This window comes from Athene noctua, chromosome 1 (genome assembly GCF_965140245.1).
Source record: "Athene noctua chromosome 1, bAthNoc1.hap1.1, whole genome shotgun sequence".
NCBI lineage: Eukaryota > Metazoa > Chordata > Aves > Strigiformes > Strigidae > Athene > Athene noctua.
Window position 1 is genome coordinate 253,745,133 of NC_134037.1, and position 24,695 is coordinate 253,769,827.

Genomic DNA, 24,695 nt, shown 5'->3' on the forward strand with positions numbered 1-24,695 from the left:
CCTCCCCCGACATTGGATTGGGACATTAAATTGGCATCACGTCCAGGATCCCTAGGGACGAGAGTGCCGTATTGCCTCGCTGTGTTAAGTGGGACCTCTCAGGAACGTAAGGGAGCAGGTTTGTGTTGTGCTTGGAATTTATGTGCTGCCTCTCTGAGAGGACACTTCCCTGCTTTATACATAAACAGGGTTCTCGGGGAACAGAAAGCATCTAATGAAGGTGCAACCTCCTAAGAGTGAATAGGAGGAAAAGTGGATAGTAATTTTTTTTTTTCCTGTTAATTAAGTTGTGGCCTCCTGAGAGAGAAAAGGGGAAATTTGGATATTAATGTGTGGCCCTCTCAGGACAATGACCCCTTTTTGTTGTGTGGGGTGGGTTTTTTTGGGTTTTTTTTGTGTGTGTGTTATTTTTGTGTGTTAGATTAATGTGTGACTTCCTGAGAGAGAAAAGGGGCAACTTGGATGTTAATGTGTGGCCCTCTATGGGACGATAGCCCCTTTGTGTTATTTTAGTGTTAGGTTAAAGTGTGGCCTCCTGAGAGAGAAAAGGGGAAATTTGGGTCTCCCTTTGTGGACATACTAAAAAACATGTCTGGACAGGTCCAGGTGGCCCTTCTTGAGCAGAGGACTGGACCAGAGGACCTCCAGAGGCCCCTTCCAACCTCAACCATTCTGTGATTCCATGATTCTATGCATGTTTTCATGTCAGTGATGAAATGACAGGAGCTATTGCATTTTGAAACACAGATGAGCAATATGATATCCAGGATCTAATGAAATGCGGATGCCATATTTATATTCAGGGTGATTTCAAAATGTGCTCTCAAATATAAACCAGGGATATATACCTTGGAAGAATGCCAATCATTTGCCTATCAGACAGGATTATAGTCCACAGACAGATGGCAACATAATTGTGGTCTACCAATGGCTCATTAAAACATCATACAAGGTAATCACCTTGTAACTTAGTACCTGAGTAAAACTTAAAATACAAACTGTTATAAAAAGCAGAAGTAAAAAACTGTCCGATGTACGCAGAAGGATTTTCAATGTCCTTGTCTGTCTGCAGTTCTGGTGTCCTCATATGCAAATGAACATAGGAGATCTAGAAAACAGGACCTGAATGATCAGAAGCATGGAATGGCCTCTATGAGGGGAGATTAAATCGACTAGGACTCTTCAAGATGGAAAAGAGATAGGAGAGAGAGTATGACAGTGATCTGTAAACTGAAGAATGACTTACAGAATGTAAATGCAATAATTATTTTTAAATTACAAAACTAGGGGCTATCAGATGATAACCCCTTTTTTGCACAGTGCATATTTAAAGTATGGGAGTCACTGCCACCAGATGGTCTAGGAGCCAAATATAAAGTATCGTAAAAAAAAGATTCTATGAAGAAATGGAAGAGAAGTCCCTTAAGATTTGAGCAGTCCAAAACCCAAAGCTAGCTGACATCTGTGTGGAGGGATTGTATATCAAAACAGTATTTCTGTATATTCACTCTGTTCTTGTATTTTTTTTCCCTAAAAAAGTGTGGAAATTTAGCCAGTGGTTAAACTCAAATTTATACAGACCTAGTAGAGCAGCTATTCTAATATGGAACATTTAAGTAAACCACAAAATTTCCTGAAAATGGCCCTTAAAGATTTCAGGGATAGCTTTTAAAAAAAAAAATTAAAATGTAAGAAGCTGGGTATTGTACTCCTTCTGGCCTTCTTCTGAACCATAAAAATAACGTGAGTTGAATTCACAATTTCTAAGAGGCAAGCCGTATATGCTATTCAGAATATGAAGCCTAAGTAAATAAGCACTTGGCAACTGCAATACTCACATCATGAAACAACTTTGCATTGGTGGATGGATGACTAAAATTTAACCAGATGTTTACATGAAATGCTTCTATTCTTATCCATGAGGAACAAAATGCGTTTTACAAAATCACGAGTATCCATCACATTATAGTATCTCCTGTGTTTTCTGAATAGTCAATAATCACCACTTGATACTCAGACACTTGACATGATTTTGGGAGCATATTAGAGAAATGTCTTTAATCACACAGGAAACCTCTTCCCTGAAGAAGGAACTTTGATGCAAATAGTGGCAAGTAGTAGAAACAAATTGTTTTCCATTGGGAAGGATGTGAAATACGGATGTGTTACATCCTTAATGTCTTTTCAACATCCAGGCGGGATTTACTGTAAGCCAAGTCCTGAAATGCAATGACAAGGTAGAGCAAACATGCTTAACTGAATACAAATTTTGAATATAAATTAATGATCTAATACGCTTTTCTGAAAAAACTTTGGCATTGTTAGAAACACTGGAGATTACAGCATAACCATGAATATAAAGAAAATAGATACACACTGTGTAAAGGCTTGACACAAACATTGTAGTGAGTCTGTCCCTTAAATTGATAACCTGCAATCACAGATTGCCTACTGAGAACCCCTTTCCAAAATAAATTTGAGGAAGCCAAGTAATAGCTCACTTCCATGGCTTTTTTTTAAATGAAAGTTTGGAGAAGCATGGTACCTGGAAGAAACATAAATTTGACAATTGAATGTCTTCCCCATTACAACTTATTCGTTGTAGATAAGTGAATTAATGATGCCTGCCCGAAGACAACTGCAGCTTCTGAAAGGCTTCAGCAGATTCTTGCGTTTCTCCCGTGTAGAAAAAAGACAATTTATTTTATCATACATTCTCACTGCAAAAAAATCAAGTTCTGTTTTAGGAAACCAACAGCTGGAAACATTATTACTTCGGCCAAATTACCCATAGATATAGGCAGAACCTTGAAAGTTTTGATGAAAAATACCAATGGGCTATTCTGGGAGCAACTAGCATGAAAGATTGGTTAAAGGGTGGGCGCCAGGTTAGTGGAAGATCAGTCTCCAAGTGTTCATAATTCACAACAGACTAAGCTTGCTGGGAGAAGGTTCTACTGAAGGGCGATCCTTTTAGGCTAGACAGTATACCTTCAGTTTAAAATCCTTTGCAGCACTATGTCTTTCTTTAAGATAGGACAACATCCCTTCCCTTCTCCTCTGCCTGCCCCATACCAGCTCTATATTAGGGTCTTCAAACCACGAAAATAAAAGTTTGTGGAATTATAGAATCTTTCATTGTACAAGTCTAAAATGCTTAATTTCAGAGGAAAGGTTTAGAGAGTAAGGGTTCTATGTATCACTTCACAGCGAGCTGCAGCTCTGATTATAGCTTTGATTACAGAGTGTGGTTGAAATTATTTTGGCACCTTTCTTGAAACATGGATAAAAACATTTACTTACAAGCAGAGGATTTCTAAATCCATGCTGCTTTGCATTGTTGCGCTATCTACATTTCCCCGATGTTTATTTTGCTTATTGGTGAAGCGGTTAAGAAATTGTATTCTTCTTTACAAGAGTGTTCAGAGAAGAAGTAGTCTTCCTGTGGAATCCACAAAAAGTGGAATATCAGTTCTGGGAAGTAATTTGATATGAAATGACTAGTTACAGATAACACCTCAGATTAGTAATTCTTTTCTTGTTCCAACAGTTGATACATCATTAACTATGATTCTCACAAATAACCTTTTTGAATAATTTCTTTTTTCACACAGGGAAAATAATTTGAACTTGTTGAAGCTCACTGGCTTTCAGGAGGCCAAACTGCAAACCACTGACAAGCTGAGCTGTCGAGCACTGCTGATCTTGTCTCCCACCTTCGTTTGAAGTCTTCATTTATTAATTACGTCTCTGTGCTTGCAGCACCCTGTCTGAAGCCAGGCTCCCCAGCCTTGCAGGGGTCAGGGCTTTACAGGGCCACCGGAATTTTGGCTGCAGCAGACCCATGGAGCAACGTGAATTCCCATGAGGCGGCCTGTGCTGATCTAAGAGCAGCTGCTCCTGAAGACTCTGACGGAAAAAAAATTAAAAAGGATACAATCTGCTAGCGCTGGAAAGCAAACCCAAATTACCCAGTGTTTCATAAGGTGTATGAGGTGTTGCACATGGCGAGGGACGGGCTGAATGCCTTGTCTCGAGCCCTGCTGCTCTTGCCGAGGGTTGGGGAGGCCGGAGCTCCCGCATCCCACCGCAGGGCAGCTGTGCACGGCTGCAGCAGCACAACCAGGCCGGGGTGCCCCGGAGGCAGAGGGGAGCTCTGTGGAGAGAGGAGCCTGAGGGTGTGAGGGGGAACCCCTATCGAGAGACACCCATGGAGGTGGACCTGGGGAACCCAGCGCACGCAGGGACAGGCCATGCTGGTGCGCCTGAAGCTCAGGAATTGTGAAGGGCAGATGCTTAAGGAGGCCCCCGGCACCAGGGCTGCTGCTATGCCAAGGCACAAAGGAAAGCGCAGGAGTGTAAACCAGGAGGCGTCAAGGGGTTCGGCATGGCGCAGCGCCCGCGGAGGACCGACACCCACTCCGCAGGGCTTGTCTCTCCGGCTGGTCTCTATGGTTGGCTGCCGCGGGGCGCAGCCCGTCGGGCGGGGCGCGCATGCGCAGCGCGGCGCCGGCCGGCTCCACACCGGCGGAAGGGCGAGCGCGGGGGCCGGCGCGGCGATGGACGGCGCCGGCGGGGAGGAGCTGGGTGAGGCGTGCGGCGCGGCCCGGCGGCGGGAGCAGCCGGGGGGCGGCGGGGGGCGGCTCGCTGCGGCGCGGAGAGCGGAGGACGCGAGCGTGAGGGGCGGCCGGCCGGCTTCCACCCCTCTCCCCTCGAGGCGGAATGGTTCGGCCCACGGGGGATGCGCTGCAGCGCTCAGCGCATCGCGGCGGGCGGCATGAACCATCCCACCGCGGGGAGGGGTGGGCCTTGGCCTGCCGGGCAGCGGCTCGGGCCTCCCCGGCGCGCAGCACCGGGACGGGGAGGCGGGTGGCGAGGGATGAGCGTCCCGGAGCCGGTCCGGCGGCACCTGGGGCCGGGCGGGGCTGCGGGGAGCGGAGCGCGGCGCAGGGACCGCGGCGCAGGGACCGCGGAGCCTCTCCGTCCGCCGCCCCTCAGGGAGGGGGACCCGGCCGGGGGCTCCGCGCAGCCGGGCCGGCGGGCCGAGGGCGGGCGGGCGGCGGCCCCGCTTGGCTCAGGGCGGCAGGGGCGGTTCCCTGACGGCGTCAGTCGCACCTGGCTGGCTCTTGGTTTATTGGGAAGTCGCCGTCCTGCGTAGGAGTGTAGGAAATGCCTTATCTTTGCATCGTTAGCGATGCTTCTATCGACGATGACGGGTCGGTGGTGGTGGGATATTTTTTTTTTGAGGGGGAGGGTGTCTGTTGATATATTAGCTGTATTTGTTACAGATTGCTCCTTAGACCTTCAAATCTAAGTGTGGGAGAGCACATACGTGTTCACTTATTAATTTGTCTATCCATAGATGGGCAAGAGAGAACTGGTAGCAGTTCAGTACAAATTATAGCTGATTCTGGGCTCGACTGGGCAGACCGAAAGTCTGATCTCAAAGCTATTTTCTGCTGTAATCTCAAGGATTGGTCCTGTCCAGTGGTAATGATGGGAAGCAGGAGATGTTCTTCAGAGTTTGTTGTCCCAGCGGCTGATCTGTCTTGCAATGAGAGATTGCCACCTCTGGAGCAAAGGTGGCAGAAAGAAATTTTAGCTTTTAGTTTTTTGTTATTTTCTTTTCTTTTTTTTTTTTTTTCCAAAGGTTGCAAATCTGACCGTTTCTCTGTTAGAAACCTTAGAACCAGAAATTTTTATGGGATTGTTTAAAAATGCAGATCAACATCTGACAAGCTTTCAGTTTTTTACGTGGCTTAGTCCTATTGAATACTTAATAAAATACAAATCTTGCCAATGCGTCATCACTTGAAAGTGCATTAATCATGTAGAAATGCATAGCTTGATCTGGACAGGACAGTGGATTATTCAAGACTAACATCTTTCAAATAAATGATTCATTATGGGTTGGGGTAAAAGTGCTCCTCTGAAAGTGTGTAATAAACTATGGAGATCTGTGGACACTTTGGTTTAATAACTCAGGTGTCTCCTTTATTGGCCGCCTGGATTTGATAGTTACGGTGCAAAAGCAAACAGTTCTTCCTGCTTACTGACTGGCATTATTGACTTTCAGCATTTGTTCAGACATAACCATTCTCGAGATCAATAAATTCTACCATAAAGCAGAATAAATCTACTTTTATTAAGTCACAGTCTGTAATGAAGAGAAATAAATGACACAAAGATATATTTTCCAAAGACAAATAAATAGTAATTCAAATAACTGCGCCAAGCATAGCTTTAAAAGTTCTTGAATAACACACACACCAGAAGCTAATGCTAAATTTTACTATTCTGGAAAATGTAATTATTGGTATTTATTAGACATTTTTAAACCAAGTGAGTTTTCCTTCTTAATTTTCATTTTTGTTAGAGGGGTTTTTTCTTTATTTGTTCTTATGCCTCTCATATTCAGCAGGAGTTGCAGTAGTGGAAAATAAAAAGGGAGCTGGCTTGTGTACTGTTGAATAGTATTAATCTGTTAGCTCCCCTCTGAAGTAGAAAAAGCTACAAAATTCTTCAATCTTGACAAGAATGCCCCTAGCACTGTAATTTCGTTGGTGGTTGTGGAAGCACATGACTGAGTAATGTGGCATATCTTGCCAGATTCATGTGTGTTTGGTGGACAACGCTGTACTTCACGGTTTGATGCCTTCTGGAGAAATGCTGGGAAGGTTATTTATAGTCTGAAGTTTGGGGAGTGGAGAAACAGGTATTTCTGCGGTTGAGGGAGTAACGGAGGGTTAAACAGCGAGCTGCTTACTGAGCTATTTGCAGATTCTGAAAATAATTAGTGACAATGTTTTCTTTGTAACTAATTTTTTATTGAGAGCCCTGGTTCAGAATGCTGAATTGAAAAGCTCTGCTCTTCAGAGACTTGGTCACTAATCTTGTACCTTAAGAGCAGCCACAGGCTTGGTGAGGTGTGACCAAAGGTCTGGGCATGCCCTCCAGATCATGAATATGGCGTTCTGTAGCCTGTGAGGAAAATATTAGCATAAAACCACATTTTAGGCTAGTGTAAAGATTATGTGGTTTTGATTTTCTCTTTTATGAAGCAGTCAAAAAAGCTGCTTATTAAATTGAATCTTTATACCTCCTTCAGAGGCTCTGGGTCACCCTCTTTAATAAAAACATTTCACAGGACTGTGAATCTTGTGCTGTGTTTCTGGCCCTTTTGGAATGTTCTTGTGCAGAAGCTGATTGAGCAGCGAAGTATCTACAAGACCCCTTTTGCCTACTGTTTTTTGCCAGACATTTAATATACATGGGAAGTGGTATTTCAACAAGACCTGTATGTTTCTTCTCCCATAAATGAATTATAGCTGCTGATGTAAACAATGATAAACTATATCCTGTCCCCCAAATCTTTTTGTGCTTATATGTCAAACCCACTTCTTTCTATTCAATGACACTGACTTCAAAACTCTTGAGGCAAAAAAAGCCAGATTATATTGCTAAATTGGAAAGGGGTTTTAGAGGTGAGTTTGTCTGGGGGGTGATCTTCCCCAAAGGAACAATGGAAAATTGTATTTGGCTTTGTTTTTGGTATCGCCTTAGCCTGTAACTTGCTATGCAGCCCTGGCTAACTGCTTCATCCTTTTGTCACTGTTTCTTCCATAAAATGAAGGAGATTAGTTTTATCCCTTGTGGTGCTAAGAAGTTCAGTTCATTTTGGAAATGTTAATTGCTTGAGCAGTATAGAAAAATTAACTAAAGTTCTTGGTGAAAGTTCGTTTCTTTACGGAGCTTTTAAACCAAAGGATTACTTGAATGTGCTATAAAAGCTTTAGAATTAAGTACATTTAGTAACATTTTAAGGTTTCTTTGGCAGTATGTCCATAAACATTGGCAAGATGTTGGCAAATTCTAGGAGACAGAAAAAGATGCTTGAAGATGCAAAACTGGAAATACTGTTCGTGACAATTTAAACACTACGTATTTAATCTCACTATGTAACTAGTGGTTGGCTAGTGATTGAAATCCATCAGAGGTCTTTAAGAATACAGTGTTGACACTTAGATGTGTAGCTGTAATGAATCAGTGATTTATCTCTCCAGTAGGTGAAGGAATCAGTTTAACATTGTAGTGGTAATTCTGAGAGAAATTGAAATGCACTTTGTGTTGCTTTGCTTGATAGCAGCAATACTTGCAGAACTTTTTGGCATCCTGCTCATGTGGGTGTTCACAGGAGAAAGCAAACAATGACAAACATTTAAATAACTGTTAAAGACGACCTGAACACAGCATTTGATCTGAAAAGATTTTTGTGGTGGCAGGAGGAAAAAAGAAATTTGTATTAGCCGAAGGAAAGACAGAGCTGAAAATTGGTTGGTACTGGCTAAGTAAAAACAAAAGGGTGTGTAGAAGTGAATATCCTCATTTTTAGTTGTGCTGAATAAAGATGATACAAAATTTTCACTGAGTCCTGTGACTGAACACTGGATCATTAATAGTGTATGGTGTTTGGACACAGTCCGGACAGTTTGGTGGAGCATGGAAATAAGGTAGGTTGAGTTGTGTTCTGCACCATGTGCTTTGTGAGACTGCAGGCAGCCAACTTCACCTCTGATTCAGGTATGGCATACATATGCTGTTCTTGTAGCTACAGTTTGAGATGGTGTTTAAACTGCACACACTGGATCTTCCTAGGAAGGAAGCAAAGTATTTCAGGGGAACCTGTAGTAAGTGTAGTTGGTGCTGGTTTCTGTTACCTGTGTTTTAAAATTCTTCTAGTGGAATTTGTTCTAAAACTATTTTGTTAGAAGAGGATCAGTGAACTGCCAGCCTGAGTGTACAGATAGGAAATGCATATTCTAAGGTCTAGTTTAAGCTATTTCTGAGAACATGGGTAAATAGTTGATATAATCTATTCCATTTCCCTCTGTATCTGTTGCCCAGGACTGTTATGCTAAAGGACAGTTGAAGAGATTTAAAGTTACTGCTACCATGGTTATGTACTGGTCCCACAAGGCAAAAAGAGGTACATAAATGGATGTAGATTTTAAAGAGTTATTGTTTCTTTGAGTTTTACAGGCACAGTATTCTTCTGGGTACTTGTTCTAAAATCAGATTGTTTCACTCTGGATTTAATTTCCTCAGAAGTCATCTTGGATTTCTACTTTTTTTTTTTTTTTTTTTTTTTCTGATGACTTACAAATATATTGTAGAGGCAAGAGATTTAGTTTGTAGCAATACACAAAATTTCTCAAGACTTACTGTGACCTATACACATAAAGGACATACAACTTTAATTTTTGTTGTATGGGGTAGTATGTTTAACAATAGTAATATTTTTTTTTATTGTTGTCTTTATTAAGTTCAAATGTGTTGCTTTAAACCTCGTTTTTTAAAAAATAATCTTTGTTTCCAGGCATATGCTCAGACAAATAAATGCCTGCATAATAACTGGGTTAAGATAAATGTCCCTCATCCGGCAGAAAAGGTCAGTCATAGGAGATACCTAATTAAACCTCCTAATGTGCTCTAGTTGTGTTCAGTTTTGCTGCTGTTGTGACCAGCTACCACCTCAGAGAAAAGCTGATGGTAATGGTCTTAGAGCTTTGGAAGGCCTCTTTCTGGTTTTGAGATGCATTAGACAAACTCTTTTTTCTTTTAAGGATTATCAATTTGATCAGCATTTTAGAAGTTTTAGAAGTACAGCAGTGGTAAAATAATAGCAATAAAATCAGTTGCATAATGCAAATACTGTGCAGTGGAGTTAGCAAAGATTGCATCTGTGAAAAGAAACATACAGATGTTTGTCTTAATTGAATGCAGCTTTAAAAAGTTTTTTATGGGACATTTTGGGAAAATCACCTTCTTTCTCTGTGGACAAATAGACTTATTTTCAATATTTAAGTAAGATGAAATCTTCCCTTCATCTGAGTGGTATGTTCTTCACCTAAGGAATTTCCCTGTAAAAACCTTGTTTTGACATTTACTGGCTTGATTGTTGTCTAACTTTTTCTGCCTGTGTTTGAAAGAAGCATGTTTAAATAAATGCCTAAGATCCTGCCATCCTATTAACTTTTATTGATGTTCAGGTCTTCATTCATTTCAACCTGTAGACCAGTAATGATGGACAGGTTAGCAGGATGTGTACTGAATGCAGAATGTGATATGTAGTAGAAAGTGGTATGTGTGCAGAAAACTTTCAGTTCCTGCGTGTAGTGACTACAGAATAGCAGCTGCTCCTTTCAAATAGAAGGTTCCATGCTGTTAAGACTCAAGTTTTGTATGAAATGTGTTGCCTTGTACATCAAGCCACTTCATAAATAGAACTTCATTGTGATTTTCAAAGTAAGTATTCTTTTATGTTGCATTGTTTTTCTGTCATCATCAGTGACAGCTTATGCTTTAGCTGTGAAGGCGACTGAATATGAAATTGGGATGTTCTGTTGTGTGACACTAATAAAATAACAGAATGGTGTGGGAAAATAGTAAAAAATACGTAGCTTATACCTCTCCAGGACTTGGAAATAACTATTCAAGCCACCATGATAAATGTATTTAGACATCATTTTTTCCTTGAAAGGATGGTCAGGTACTTCATCCAAGTGGTGTAAGTTAAAGAGTGGGGGCTATATTAATTTCACTGTTGCTTGCCTTTTGGGTTAAGATAATTGCATAGTGTGGAAAACCTTGAAGAAGGAGCACAACTGTGCTTGAAGTGGTCAAAAGTTGGAATAAGAAAATATGCCAGAGCACATGCTTACAGTTGTTTTTCTCAATTGTGAGGCTGTGTGCTGTGCTGTAGCTCAGAGAACTCCACTGTGATTTTTGGCAGTTTTATGGGTCTTCCTGAATCTTGTCAATGCATCTTGAGATGGCAGACTGTCTGGAGAAAGGTTCAAGTAGAGAACAGCATATACCAAAAGGCATAAGGAGAAGTTACAAAGAAGATTCTATACATGTTTGTAATATATGCAGAAAAAATGAATAGTTATGAGGCTGAGAACAAATGTCATGCAGGCAAATACACAAACATGAAAACAAATCAAACCCAAAGTATTTATGTTATTTTGTTATGGAGATAACTTGGAGGATTGAGCAAAGAATGAAGAACTGAAAATGAAGAACATGTAAAAGTTGTGTGTGCTTGAAAATCATTTATATAGGAAATTATTTAAGTGAAAGCTCAATAAATAGCATGATGACAAAATATTCCGTTGCAAAAATTCAAGGCCAGTAAAGTTAGTGTATGTGATGCATGCATGGCAAAAGTTTTTGCTTATGGAGGGGAATTTTACTCACTGTGTTCTGTCAGTATATGATTGGAAATTCAAAATTTTTCCTCATCTAACTTTTAAAAAAAGGACTATTATGATACTGCTGTTAGCCTAGGAAATGGTATAAAATTGCCGCCTTATGTGATCATCTTCTCAGCATTAATGACACCCTGCCTGCAGCACTGCATCCAGCTCTGGGGCCCCCAGCACAAGAAGGACATGGGCCCCTTAGAGCAGGTCCACAAGAGGACCCTGAAAATCATCAAGGCTGGAACACGTCTCCTGTGAAGAAAGGCTGAGAGAATTGGGGTTGTTCAGCCTGGAGAAGGCTCTGGCGAGACCTTGCCGTGGCCTTTCAGCACTTCAAGGGGCCTTATGAGAAAAGATGGAGAGAGACTTTTTACCAGTACTGGTACTGCCAGAAGAAGGGGCGAGGATTTTAAACTGAATGTAAAGGAAGAAATAAGGAGGACATTTTTTAGGTTGAGAGTGGTGAGGCACTGACACAGGTTACCCAGAGAAGTTGTAGATGCCCCATCGTTGGAAGTGGTCAAGGTCATGTCGGACGGGGCTTTGAACAACCTGATCTAGTGGAAGGTATCCCTGGCCATGGCAGGGGAGTGGGACAAGATGGTGTTTAAAGGTCATAAGTCTTTAAAGGTTTGTATTGATTATAGTATGGACTAAAAAACTTTGCATGTAATCTCTTTTGGTGGAGAAGCTGGTTATCTTTCTTTTGGGTCAGTACAGTGGGTCACATGATTGTAATCTCCAAGAGTAAACTGTATATTGAAAATTTGATGTGAAAAACACTTAAAAACTGCATTATGCTCATGTAGACATCTTAAAACTTGTTTACACTTATCACTAGTAGGCAGAGTAGTAGTATGCTCCCCAAGTGTTCTGCTATTTCTCCAGGAGGTGTCCCTGAAAATCACACTGGATACTCATATTTCAGATAGCAAAGGATTTTTTCCCAACAAAAATTAATGTATGGGAAGTGGTGATGCATGTAGGGACTTAAGAATTTAAATATACAAGGATGGTATGTATGGCATGAAGGATGGAGATGCAGGAACAGGCTCGTCAGCTGGGGGAGAGGCTGACTTTTTGGAGTCGATTGCTGGTGTAAATCGTTTAATCTGAGCTTTCTTCCTGCCTCTTTGAGAACGCTTATGTTTTCATTACTGCCATTTCACTCCTGAACAAAGGTCAGGATGTAAGTCAAATAAGGAAAAGATGAGGAAAAGGTGTAATTACTGAGTGTCAGGCATTCAGTCTCATAGGTGAAGAGGCTGGCTTCTCCTTGGATGATGATTCACTGTGGAAAGAGCATTTCCTCCATTTCATGGGTTATCTGTCATCCTGTTCTTGGTCTTCCATGATAAATAAAGCAAATTTTAATAAATTGGGACAGCAGGTATTGTCTGACCTGCATACATCTTCCTTCCATTAATTCTTACCTCCAAAAATGCTTTGGTTTTTGTCATAATCAGTCAATTGCTGTGTGGGACAAATAAGCTTATGGCTTAAGATCAGAGGTAAGGACAGCCAGGGGAATGGAAACGTGTCTGCTGCAGTTCATGAAGTCAGGAAGAAGAGGTGAATGAAGCCTTCCTTAACCAGAAGAAGCCTTCTGTTCACAGGTCGTGGTTCTCATAGGGAACTTTTACCACCTAATACCTCCTAGGGATGCAATGTGACAGGGCCCAAGGCATTAAGGATTTTTCTGGGCTGCTTGTAGGATGGTTTCTTTCATGCAAGTACTTAGGGATATGGTGGATTTGAGAACTGTCAGTGTTAGGTTAATGGTTGGACTAGGTGATCTTCAAGGTCTTTTCCAACCTAGATGATTCAGTGATTCTGTGATTAATGAGCTGACTAGGAGAAATGTGTTGCTAATTCTGCTACTCAAAAATGTAGAAGATGATGGATGGCAGCCTTGGCTACCGTGACACTAGGTGATGAAATTGAAGATCCTGAAAGCAAGGTGTTGCATTTAAGGTAATTAATTAATTAATTTGGTAAGAGATGAATCCCCTTGTGTTCTAGCTGGTCCCCAAAGATTGGAGGGCCTGGGGTGGCTGGACTTACCTCTTAATAGGTGTGACAATTATGGCCATAACTATAGGCCTGACACCAGATGCACGAACAGCCCGTATGCTGTAGGTCCGGTTGCATTCAAGAGAAGCAGGCAGGTTCGTGAATAGCATGGTTTATTCTTATGCAACATCTACAGATTCTTTGAGATTGCCTATGATAAATGCACAAACTGCAGGTTGGCTGTGTAGCACTACACATAAAAAAAGCAATCACACAATTCTCAAGTAATCACTCAGTGTAGCTGAGGGCCCAAATCTTACCAAAAGGCATCGTTTCTGGGTGGGGTGAGGAGCACAAACCCACTGGTCTGTCCCTCCAATTTGGTATCAGATTATTGTCCCTCCAAGTTAGATACAAACTCAGGGTAGTATTTAAGTATGTATGTGTGAGTAGGTGGAACTGTGGTCAAGCCATTGTTTCTTGAGTAACGACACAGCACATTCCTTGGTTCAAGGTGTGAGAGATAAGGTCCGCAGAGTACTGCAAAACAGTCCTTGAGAGAAGGGGAAGAGAAGGAGATAAATCTGCATAGTTATGTCAGATGTTCCTTGAGAAATGTGGAAGAACAGGACCACGCAGCCTCCACTTCGCTTCACATTCCTCCTTGGTGCCACAGCAACACAAATCGCTGGATCTCCATCCTGTCCTGTGTTTGTTCTGGGCACCATGTGTTAAGGAAATGGGTGTTTTGCAGATTTTTTGCTGTTTTACTTTTGCCACACTTCCAAAAGAAGGCAAGTTCCAGGTTAAAGTACACTCTGTGAGGGTGGTCATATGCGTGTTCAGGGCATCTTGGTCAACAGTGTAGTAAGAGTATAGTAAACATTTTTGTTCTATTTATTTTGTAATGGTAGATTGGAAAATAAGAACTGAATTCTGTATCTCTCTAGTGTACACAGGGAAGAAACCTTTTTTTTTTATGATGTAACCTAGAATTTACGTAAATGCTATGCATTAGTTTCTAAATAGCTGCTATTTTATTTTCCTGCCAGAGTAGAACCCAGAAAAATTCAGTGCATTTTGCCAGTCTGATTGTGCTGTTATTTCATGAAGTTAGTTAACTTCTTTGACAGTGTCTGATGGAATACTGATAACTAAGAAAAATTGACTGGTACTTGAACTTCTTTAAAAGTTCTCTAAATATCTTTAAAATTTCTTGCTGTTAAAGATTTTGATACTGGAAGCTTGTTCTGGAATGTTTTAAATTTTTGTTTGTTTTAAGATGTTTCTAGTTTGAATTAAATCTGCAAGTTCTTGCAAATATGTGTGTTTTGCTTTGGGCTTATTTGGTACAATGCCTCATAGGTGTTTGTACTGATGTAGTCAGGACTGGTATTTACATAAATGATAGAAAAAAGCCATTAAAAACACTCAAAAGCAATCTTGTTTAAGTACACCCTACTCTGAAGCAGTCTTTCAGTAAGCTACAAACTACTTAATAGGAAAAGTTAAAAATGACAAATGATTAAAAACCCCCCAAACTTTAAAAAATGACCCAGTAAGTGAACTGAGGATGATTAATTAGATTGGTAGACTCTTCAGGGCCGAGGCTGTTTTCTTACTGTGCATTTCTGCAGAGCAGTGAGTTACTTAGCACTTCTAGACACGACAGTAAGTTAAGTAATTATCAGAGCTGACATAGTGATGGTAGTAACCTTTAGATGACTAGATGGCTTTAGGCATGGGCAAAAATGGGAAAAAATATCTTGTCTTAGAAAAATTCTTATTACTTAAAAAAATGAGGGGAATGCTTGAGTATGTTTAAATCCATTCTTAAAGGACTTCCTTTGTGATCGGAAGAAGGGTCAGGAAAAAAGTAAAATGGGATGTCTATGAAATTCAGAGTCTTCTGAGTGTGATCTGGTTTTGTGGTAAACAGTGTGAATGTATGTATATATCAAACATTTCAGTATGAGGCTAGAATGGAAGAAAACAACTTTTCTCCTTTGACTGAGCAGTTGCTGATACCAGTGCTGTTGCTCCTAAGAGTCATCCTGGTCCCTTCATACTGCAAACAGGAACCTTACTTGCTGCATGTTGTCATTATTCTTTAGCATTACAAACATCATCCTACAAAATGTGATGGAGTCAAAACTGGAAAAATAATTTAATGATGATTTCTTTTATATGTTGTTGAATCTCACATGATCACAGACTCCATGCTTGTAGTTTGGCCTGTTCTAGTGACAAAACTTCAGATTGTTAGTTCAGACTTAGTATTTTAAAAAATGAAAATGAGCCTAATCACTTGCCTACTGGGTGAAACTTCCAGTGTTGGCACTTGGCTTCCTCTGCCTTCTGAGGGGACAGACTTTTACTCCAGAACTAGAATAGGCAGATCTTGGTGAGTGTCTTGATGAGTGAGCCCAGCAGTGACTCAGAGCTGGGAGAGGTTGTGGCATCCTCAAGAACTAGTCAATACAATGTTGTGGGAGTAGAGGGAAGGAACTTCCCTGCTGACCCTCCTTTTGATCAATTAATAGATTATTTGCCGTGTAGTGAAAGATGATTAAGTCTGTCTTGACTTGTATAATTAGAATATCACTGAGTATAAATTTGCTTTACAGTGTACTTTCTGATTGAGTCTCTGACCTCTGATTTTGCTCTCTACTGGTCATTTTTGCTTCTGTCAAGTCCTTTCATTACGGGCTTTCAACTTTACTGACATCAAATTGGGATGACCCTTTGCTGTTTTCAGAAGAGTTTGAGCTATATGTTTTTAATTTTAACTATCTGGATAAGATGCCTTCTGCTTTACAGGATTTATTACATGTATTCTACAGTTTTTCTTGATAAGTTCCTCTGGTTTAGGATTTGCTTCAGTGCCCTGCTGATAGGTTAAGTTAGATGTTTTTAAGGTTTCATAAAAACCTTAATGATTTGTTGAATAGCTGTGGTGGGTTGACCCTGGCTGGACACCAGGTGCCTACCGAGCTCTTCCATCACTCCCTTCCTTAACTGGGCAGAGGAGAAAAATATAATGAAAGGCTTGTGGATTGAGATAAGGACAGCCACCAATTACCATCATGGGCAAACCAGACTTGATTTTGGGAAATTAATTTAATTCATTACCAATCAAATCAGAGAAGGGTAATGAGAAATAAAAACAAATCTTAAAATCACTTCCCTGACCCCCCCCCCCCTCCCCCCTTCTTCCTGGGCTTAACTTCACTCCAGATTCTTTATCCCCTCCTTGAGAGCAGGGGATGGGGAATGGAGGTTGTGGTTGGTTCATCACACATTGTCTGTGTCACCCCTTCCTCCTCAGGGGGAGGACTCCTCACACTCTTCCCCTGCTCCAGCGTGGGCTCCCTCCCATGGGAGACAGTCTTCCATGAACTTCTCCACCATGAGTCCTGCCCATGAGCTGCAGCTCTTCAGGAACTGCCCCAGCGTGGGTCCCTCCCAGGGGGTGCAGCCCTTCAGGCACAGGCTGCTCCAGCGTGGGTCCCCCACGGGGTCACCAGTCCTGCCAGCAAACCTGCTCCAGCGTGGGCTCCTCTCTCCACGGGGCCACAGGTCCTGCCAGGAGCCTGCTCCAGCGTGGGCTCCCCACGGGGTCACAGCCTCCTTCGGGCACCCGCCTGCTCCGGTGTGGGCTCCTCCCCGGGCTGCAGGTGGGTCTCTGCTCCCCCGTGGAGCTCCATGGGTGCCGGGCACAGCTGCCTCCCCATGGGCTGCCCCACGGCCTGCAGGGGAACCTCTGCTCTGGGCCTGGAGCACCTCCTGCCCCTCCTCCTGCACTGACCTGGGGGGCTGCAGGGTTCTTTCTCTCACATATTCTAACTCTTCTGTCTGGTTGCAATTGCACAGGGATTTTTTTTCCTTCTTAAATATGTTATCCCAGAGGTGCTACCACTGTCACTGATGGGCTCGGCCTTGGCCCATGGTGGCTCCATCTTGGAGCCGGCTGGCATTGGCTCTGTCAGACATGGGGGAAGCTTCCAGCAGCTTCTTGCAGAGGCTACAGCTGTAGCCCCACCCTACCAAAACTTGCCATGCAAATCCAATACAATGATTAATTTTCATTATGTTCTGTATTTCCTGTCTGGTTTTGTGTTTGTATCTTGTTTTCAAATTAAGTAGTAATTTTTGTCAGGTTAACCATAATAACTCCACAAATAAAAGTTGTATTTGTCAGGTTCATATGCCAGTATATACTTTATAGATGTCAGCTGTCCATACCTTCTTTTAAACGTATCTACAGTCTCATTGGTATTACAGATTTCACAGGTATTCAGTTAGTATATGTATTTTTCTTACAAAACATATAAGTTTAGTATGGTTAAGGTATTTAACATTCACTCAAACTATGAAATACTTTTGCTTGTTGTATAGTGAAGCATGTTTTAATGCAGCTAATGTCTTTTGTGATATTCTACAATGTTTTCAGAGAGAGATTTTCCTGTGCAAAACTTAAACTGTGCGTATCTATTAGGAATACATGTAAAGCTCATCACATGGAAAGTCTGAGTCATGTTTTACTTCTGAACTGTAACTTTGTTTCTCATACTAATATAGTCTTAACTCTGTTGTACAGACATGGAAGTAATGAAACCTTTAATTGATGAACAAAATTCAGATGGTATCTCGGATGAAGAGCGTGAAAATAATTTCCTGCCAGTTGAGAAGCAATACCAGCTTGATAATGAAGAAGGCATTACGTATGTATTACTCTTAACTATCAGCTTATTAAAATTTGTTGCCTCCAGCTTGTTTCTCATGAGTAGCTCACTGAACTGTGGTACAGTTTCATGATTATACAAGAGGACTTTGCATAGTTTGGCCAAAAAACCAGCCCCTTTTGCATAGGTTCTCTATTCTTTGGAAGCTAACGATGTACTGGCTGTAAAATATTCTAAGGTGCCCATTTATAAAGTGATTGAGCCACTCAAAATCCAATGACTAAAGAAGGTTTTGACTGATGTTATTTTCTCATACAGAAAATTCAGAAGACTTTGGAAATAATCTGTTGAAGTTTAATTAGAGAAACTTGTAAAGGTTATTTTTTTTTATTTGATAAAGGTTTGGTTGTCAAACTTGTAATTTGCAGTTGGTAATTGCTTTGAATTTTACTGATTCTAAAATAACATTGACGAAACTTTGTAATTTTGTCCTTGAGGGAAAAGGACGATAAAATTGCACAGAAAATAACCTTTCACAAGATGGAGGAAGACACTGAAGATCAAACTTGTATGTTCTGTTTGAGGGAGCTCACATGTGAAGCTGAATAATAATATTATTTGAATGTGCTGGGCATTATTTAAAGTAGTTGAAGCTCACAATTTTAACCTTTATTTGTAATGACAGAAGGTGTGGGGGTTTTTTGCCTTCTTTTTCTTCCCTCCCCCAATCTCAGTGTACTCCTAATGTGACTTGTTATATTTTTATCTTCAGGTTTATACAAACACTGACGCACCTCCTCAAGGGAAACATTGGAACTGGGCTTCTTGGCCTCCCACTTGCAATAAAGAATGCTGGCATTGTGGTAAATTCAACTATTTTTCACAGATTATAAAAATTACCTAGAAAGATCTACAGATACATGTCTGCGCCCGCAAAACTTAGATCTTGTAATTTTTTTTTTTGTCACTACCAGCTTCAACAGCGTTGTGTTCTATTTTTCCTATTTAGTCTGGTGAAGTTAGTACTGAAGATTGAGATTTTTTTTTTTGTTAAAGTTACTAGTTCACCCTGAAGACTTTACAGCATATGTTGTATTTTTGCTTAACCAAAATGCTTTTCTTGTGAAAACAAATATTTTGTCAGAAAAAAGGAAGATTTGATTCACTCGGATTCCTATGGTGTCTCATGGGAATTGTTATTACGGGGCTGTCTTATCTTTTCCTGACTTCTCTAGAGCCAGATGGTATGTCCTAGGATGCAGCATCAGCTTGTTAAATCAGTCTTGTGTTTCTGCAGAAACAGGGTATAGCACAGCTTGTTTATACCAGGTAACAAACAATGCATTAAGGCAGGAAAAATATAATCAAGTGAAATTTTCACCTTATGACTAAATAATCCTGTAATTCTTTATTACATGATGTTCAGTTTAAGAATGAAAGTTACGTGTGAAAAGCAGGTACCTTCTGTGAAAACTTTTGGTCAAACTTCTACTCTGAAAAAAGTGATTTAATTTGAAAATTATCTATAACTTGTAATAGTAGAAGTTACCAGGGTTGTGATTGTGGATTTTTTTTTTTATACTGCACATCATCAAGTCTAGTAATGCAAGGGAAAGAAACTTTTATTGTCATTGCCACTTTAAAGTGGTTCAAACCACTGTTTCAAATTGTGCAGTATATGCAGTCTTCTCTTTTGACAAAGTTTTTGAACAGATATCTTAATGAAGCTTTTAGAGGAATGAAGTTATTCATGCCCATTTGGCATTGATTGCCACTGAGTAGCCTTCTGTCAAGTAGTGAAGTAAAAGTAAGGAATGCCATAAAACATCAGCAGTAAGTCCTCGTCTGAGAGGGGAAAAAAAATCCACTTGCACAAAATTTTAAATTCTTAATTGATTTGCTACAGTGTGAAATTTTTGCGTGTAATTATTTTCCCCCAGAATATTTTAATGAAAAATTCTCTATCTCTTGTGTTCTCTGCTTTTTTTTTGTTTGTTTGTTTTTTCCATACCAGATTGGACCAATCAGCCTTGTGTTCATAGGAGTTGTATCTGTTCATTGTATGCACATCTTGGTACGTTGCAGCCACTGTCTATGTCAGAGGTAAATGTGGAATTACTCATTATGTTGCTGAGTTTAAGTATTATTTTTTTCTTTCTTCTTTTCTGTTTCTGGTTTTTGGCCTACATACTGGCCTGATGCTGTAGCAATGTCTTCTATTCAGTTCAAAATCTTGTACTTGAAATAAACAGCACTCAAATTCTTATTGTGCAACTATAAATGATAGCTGTGCTTTGTGCAACACAGGTTTAATATGTTGAAAAAATATTTGTTCTCTGCTCATACACAAAATGAAGTCAGTTTAACGTGTTAATCAGTATCCCATTCCCTGTCTTTGATGGCAATTAATAGGTCTTTCTTACTGCAGTTTTAATTGCTTAGCTTCAGTCTGTTGCTCCTTTATTATCGTCGTAGCTTTCTTCATAGCCTCTGAATTTTCACAGCTTTGAAAAATGTCCAATTTATAAACAGCCAGTTTATAAGTACTTTATAGGAATAAAATAAAAACTAAGAATTGCTGTTAATGTCTACCATGATTATCTGTGAGCTATCTTTTGGACTGTGACAACTTGGTTCTTTGATACTGTAGTGCTGAAGAAATGTGTTAAAATTATGCTAGTGAGCAGATAAACACTAGATGCTCCTCCATGTAAAATGTAAAATACTGGGGGGGAAGCAGGTAGTCACATTTGGCTGATAGAGTATTTTGATTAATAGTGACTTCTATTAAATATTTTGATCTTACTGTCAGGTGTTAAAGAGGAGCAGTGGGAGGGTATTGTATTTAAAAAGTGCAATGAAGTTTTTGAACTGAATAGAAACAGAAACTGTTTTGTCCCTGTAGCTGGAAAAACTATCTTCTGTAATTCCTGAATTCTTCGATTTTTCCTCTGTAGTTTTGAATGGCCTTTGAAGATGTACATAAAACTAAGATCAGTGAAACAATTGTGATTGACTGCTTGTCCAGGAAAATCTGTTGAATCCTGTTGAAGTTCTCTGTGACTTTTAGGTTTAAGATTAATTTCTTAAACTGATACTATAAGAATATAATTTTGGATTAATCTATCAAGAAAATTTTTCTGTAAGAAACTGATTAAGTACTGTTGAATTAGGGGGGAAGCAGCATTGTGGTTCACATGCTTGTAGAGTGCTGAGTAGCCCTTCCAGGGGGAAAGAAGCCTAAACCATATTGATAAAATTCAGCAGCCACAGAATGGTGCCACAGGTGATTACTTACTATAATACTGGGAGGCCACCAGGGTTTTCAAGGTAGGATCTAGGCCCTCATAGTTTCTAGTAACTGTTCTTTCTTCACTCTTTGATTTCAGGATGAAAAAATCCTCACTGGGGTATAGTGATACAGTTAGTTATGCCATGGAAACGGGGCCCCTGACTGCTCTTCAGAAACGAGCTTCTTGGGGACGGTAAGTTTGCATTAGAATTTAATAAATTCGGTGTTAAGAATTAATGTCTACACTTGGAATAGTTAGGAGATTTCCTTTTTACTAAGGTATTACCTGCTTTAAGAATGTGTTCTTCATGCTTGAAATACTTTTATGCGATGCTATTTGTTATTTCCTGCAGCCAACTAGTAGTGGTGACATGGGACGATTGAGGAGTGTCTTTCTCTGTTAGACATTTCAATTTGCAGATCTACGAAAGCTGTGAAAAATTCTGTTTAGTAGTATAGGAAGAGATGTGGTGTAACCAGAAATTGATTCTGTATTGTCTAATGTAGTGAACTAATTAAAGTTTTCATTCTCTTTTACTGTAAACACATTTATCTGTATCAGAGTTCCCTCTTTAAGCAGGTTGACACTGTGAATGTTAATTACTGCAATATATTTATTATGAAAGGAAGAAAGTAATTCTGTGATTCCTGTTTAAATATTTTGTACAAATACTGGAGAAATATTTACTATATTTTTCCAATAATGGCATGCAGATATTAATAGCTTGTCTCTTTTAAATACTTTATCCCTCTTTTAAAAACTTTTTCCCTCTTTTAAAAAAAATAATTATTTTTTCTTTGCCATTTGTTGCTGTATAGCTATTTATTGAGTTTATGGTATGACTACACAGTAGTGAAACTCAAAAACTCAGCCATGTTCAGTGCTGATTTAAAGTGTGTTTTTTCCTCACTTGAGGGATAATTTTTTTTGGTCCTGTTGTTTTCAAGGATGCAGCATCTTGCATGATGTGTTTTGGCTATTACTTTGTTTTGAATTTAAAAAAAAAGTGAGCTAGTCTTTTGAAATCTTTTGTGATGACTTCATAGGAATGGAGTAGAACTCAATTAGAGGGAAAACTGATTTGTAGTGAAATATAATGACAATTCTGTAATGCACCTAAGAGTTTCAAGAAGCAAATGGCAATTTGATTTCCAGAGACACTGCTGCAGTAAATCCATTCTCTGGGGCACATCTCCGCTGTATGCCTGACTGTAGCAAGTTTCATTACAGCATATCTTCAGGCCACCATTCTGCATAAGATTTTTCAAAACCAATCTGAACCATAATTTAGAGTGTTTTTTAAATGAGATACAGTGTCTAAATGTTTATTTGGATACATCTATTACACTTAGTAAGATGTGAAAATGTTTGTAATCTTGAATTGATGAAACTTATATTGCTTAGACTATACCAGACATTTAATCTTTGGTCCTGGTGGAAAACTGCTGTGTTAGGGGCTAATGGACACCAGCAGAATTTACAGAATCACAGAACAGTTTGGGCTGGAAGGGACCTTAAAGATCATCTAGTTCATCATCCCTATGGGCAGGGACACCTTCCACTAGCCCAGGTTGCTCAAAGCCCCGTCCAGCCTGGCCTTGAACACTGCCAGGGAGGGGGCAGCCACAGCTTCTCTGGGCAACCTGTTCCAGTGTCTCACCATCCTCACAGGGAAGAATTTCTTCCTTACATCTAATCTAAATCTACCCTCCTTCAGTTTAAAACCATTGCCCCTCATCCTATCACTACACTCCCTTATAAAAATATGCATAGAATATATATGTCTGTTGTTTATATTTGGACCACATTGTTAAGACGTTGAGTTTGATTTGATGCCACTTTAAAATATGTGAGTACCTTTTTGTTTTTTTAATTGAGAAATTTTGATACCTACTCAAATTTACCTTAAAAACCAAACACATACAAAACTACACTATTTTGCCATAAGAAGAACCTGCATTGCAGTGCTCATGAGATTAATGTGATGTTTGAATCTAGCCTTTTTGACTACTGTAAAAAGGAGCAATAATTGCATATTAGGTAGAAATGGGTAATTGTTTGGATCCTAAGTATAATATATGTTTGTTTTTTCTTCCTCAGGTATATTGTGGACTTTTTCCTAGTGATAACACAGCTGGGATTTTGTAGTGTTTATGTTGTGTTCTTGGCAGAAAATGTGAAACAAGTGAGTAGTGTTACTGTATGGAAACAGTTATGATTTTAGATTAATTTTTCTTCACTTTTATTTCCTGTCGTAAAGTCCAACAGAACTGTTTGTAAAATGTGAAGTTGCGAGAGGCACAGAATGGGTTCTAGCACAATTTCCACAAAAAAGCTTTTGGTAAAAAGGAGCAATGTGCAAGATGAACTAAATTCAGAACTTGTGCAAGTGTTTATGGCTTCATTACCCTCTGATGTATTTGTTGAATTTAGAAATTAATGGTGGAAATGATAGAACATAAGGCTGAAACTGGTCTAGGAGCCAGTTGTCCCTGATTTTTTTTTTTTTTTTTTTTTTTTTTTTCCAGGCCTTCTGCAGACCCCTTTTTGGTTTTTTTTCCCCCTGACCTCCTGGGCATATTTTACTCTTTTCATGTCACTGGAATCTTTCTTTGGTTCTTGTTTAGTCCTTTCCATTTTCTAGAATGGTCTCATCTGCCACAGAATCCATCGTATCTAAACTAGTCCGGATTTTTATTCTTAGAAGTGCCTGACATTGAAATTCCTGCAGCCTCCTCAGTAGCCAGTTCCAATGCTTTCTTATCTGTTAGACAGCTGCTTCTTTGTGGAAACATAAAATTTGTTATTGGCGTTTTAAGTCCTTTATTTCATGTTCTAGCTATAAGTAATTTATTCTTTTCTGTTTGTGGATACTTTTTATATTTTTGAATATTGTTATCATGTCTCTCCTCTAATACATACTAGATAGATATTAGATAGAGGGAAGCCATGATAGAATCTAGTAATTGTTCTTGCTTTTCTGTGAATGCTCTGCAGTTGGTCGCATCTCTTTTTTTTTTTTTTTTTTTCCCAAGTTTTATGCCTGAAGTTGGTTATGCTACTTTAATTGAGGTTTTGCTTGTGATCAATAGAGCAGAAAGGTTATTTCACAGGTTTTACAGATCATATTCCAGACTTGACACTTCAGTATAAGGGTCAGTTTGCAGGAGCATGTCACTGCTAACTCATGACTGACTTCTGATCCACTGTATCTCTCATCCTTTACTTCAGAGCGGCATTCTAGGCAATTCTGGTCTTCTTTCTGTACGGGTGTTTTTTACTTACCTATAAAATAATGTATTTTTCCTTACAACAGTTTTTCCTTCTAACAGTTCTCAAGGTTGAATTTTTATTCTGTTCTTCAATATTCTTTCACTTTCCATCTGGAACAGATGTTTAAACCTTGCTTACTATATCATCTGTGTTATTAATGAAAATAT

At 39.8% G+C, this 24,695-nt stretch overlaps 1 protein-coding gene across 2 annotated transcripts in view; it reads left to right on the forward strand.

The window, feature by feature from the left end:
• The first annotated feature begins 4,493 nt into the window (after positions 1 to 4,493).
• SLC36A4 (solute carrier family 36 member 4) overlaps positions 4,494 to 24,695 on the forward strand; it is a 104,639-nt gene continuing 84,437 nt past the window's right edge. Inside the window, exons 1-6 of one of the 2 annotated variants that reach the window (XM_074917348.1) lie at positions 4,494 to 4,587; positions 17,878 to 18,001; positions 18,735 to 18,825; positions 19,977 to 20,065; positions 21,352 to 21,447; positions 23,356 to 23,440. In XM_074917348.1, the coding sequence (XP_074773449.1) occupies positions 4,560 to 4,587; positions 17,878 to 18,001; positions 18,735 to 18,825; positions 19,977 to 20,065; positions 21,352 to 21,447; positions 23,356 to 23,440 (513 nt within the window). In that variant the 5' untranslated portion in view covers positions 4,494 to 4,559. Of the gene's footprint in view, positions 4,588 to 17,877; positions 18,002 to 18,734; positions 18,826 to 19,976; positions 20,066 to 21,351; positions 21,448 to 23,355; positions 23,441 to 24,695 lie in introns of those variants that run through there. The other variant, XM_074917355.1, reaches the window with a different exon arrangement.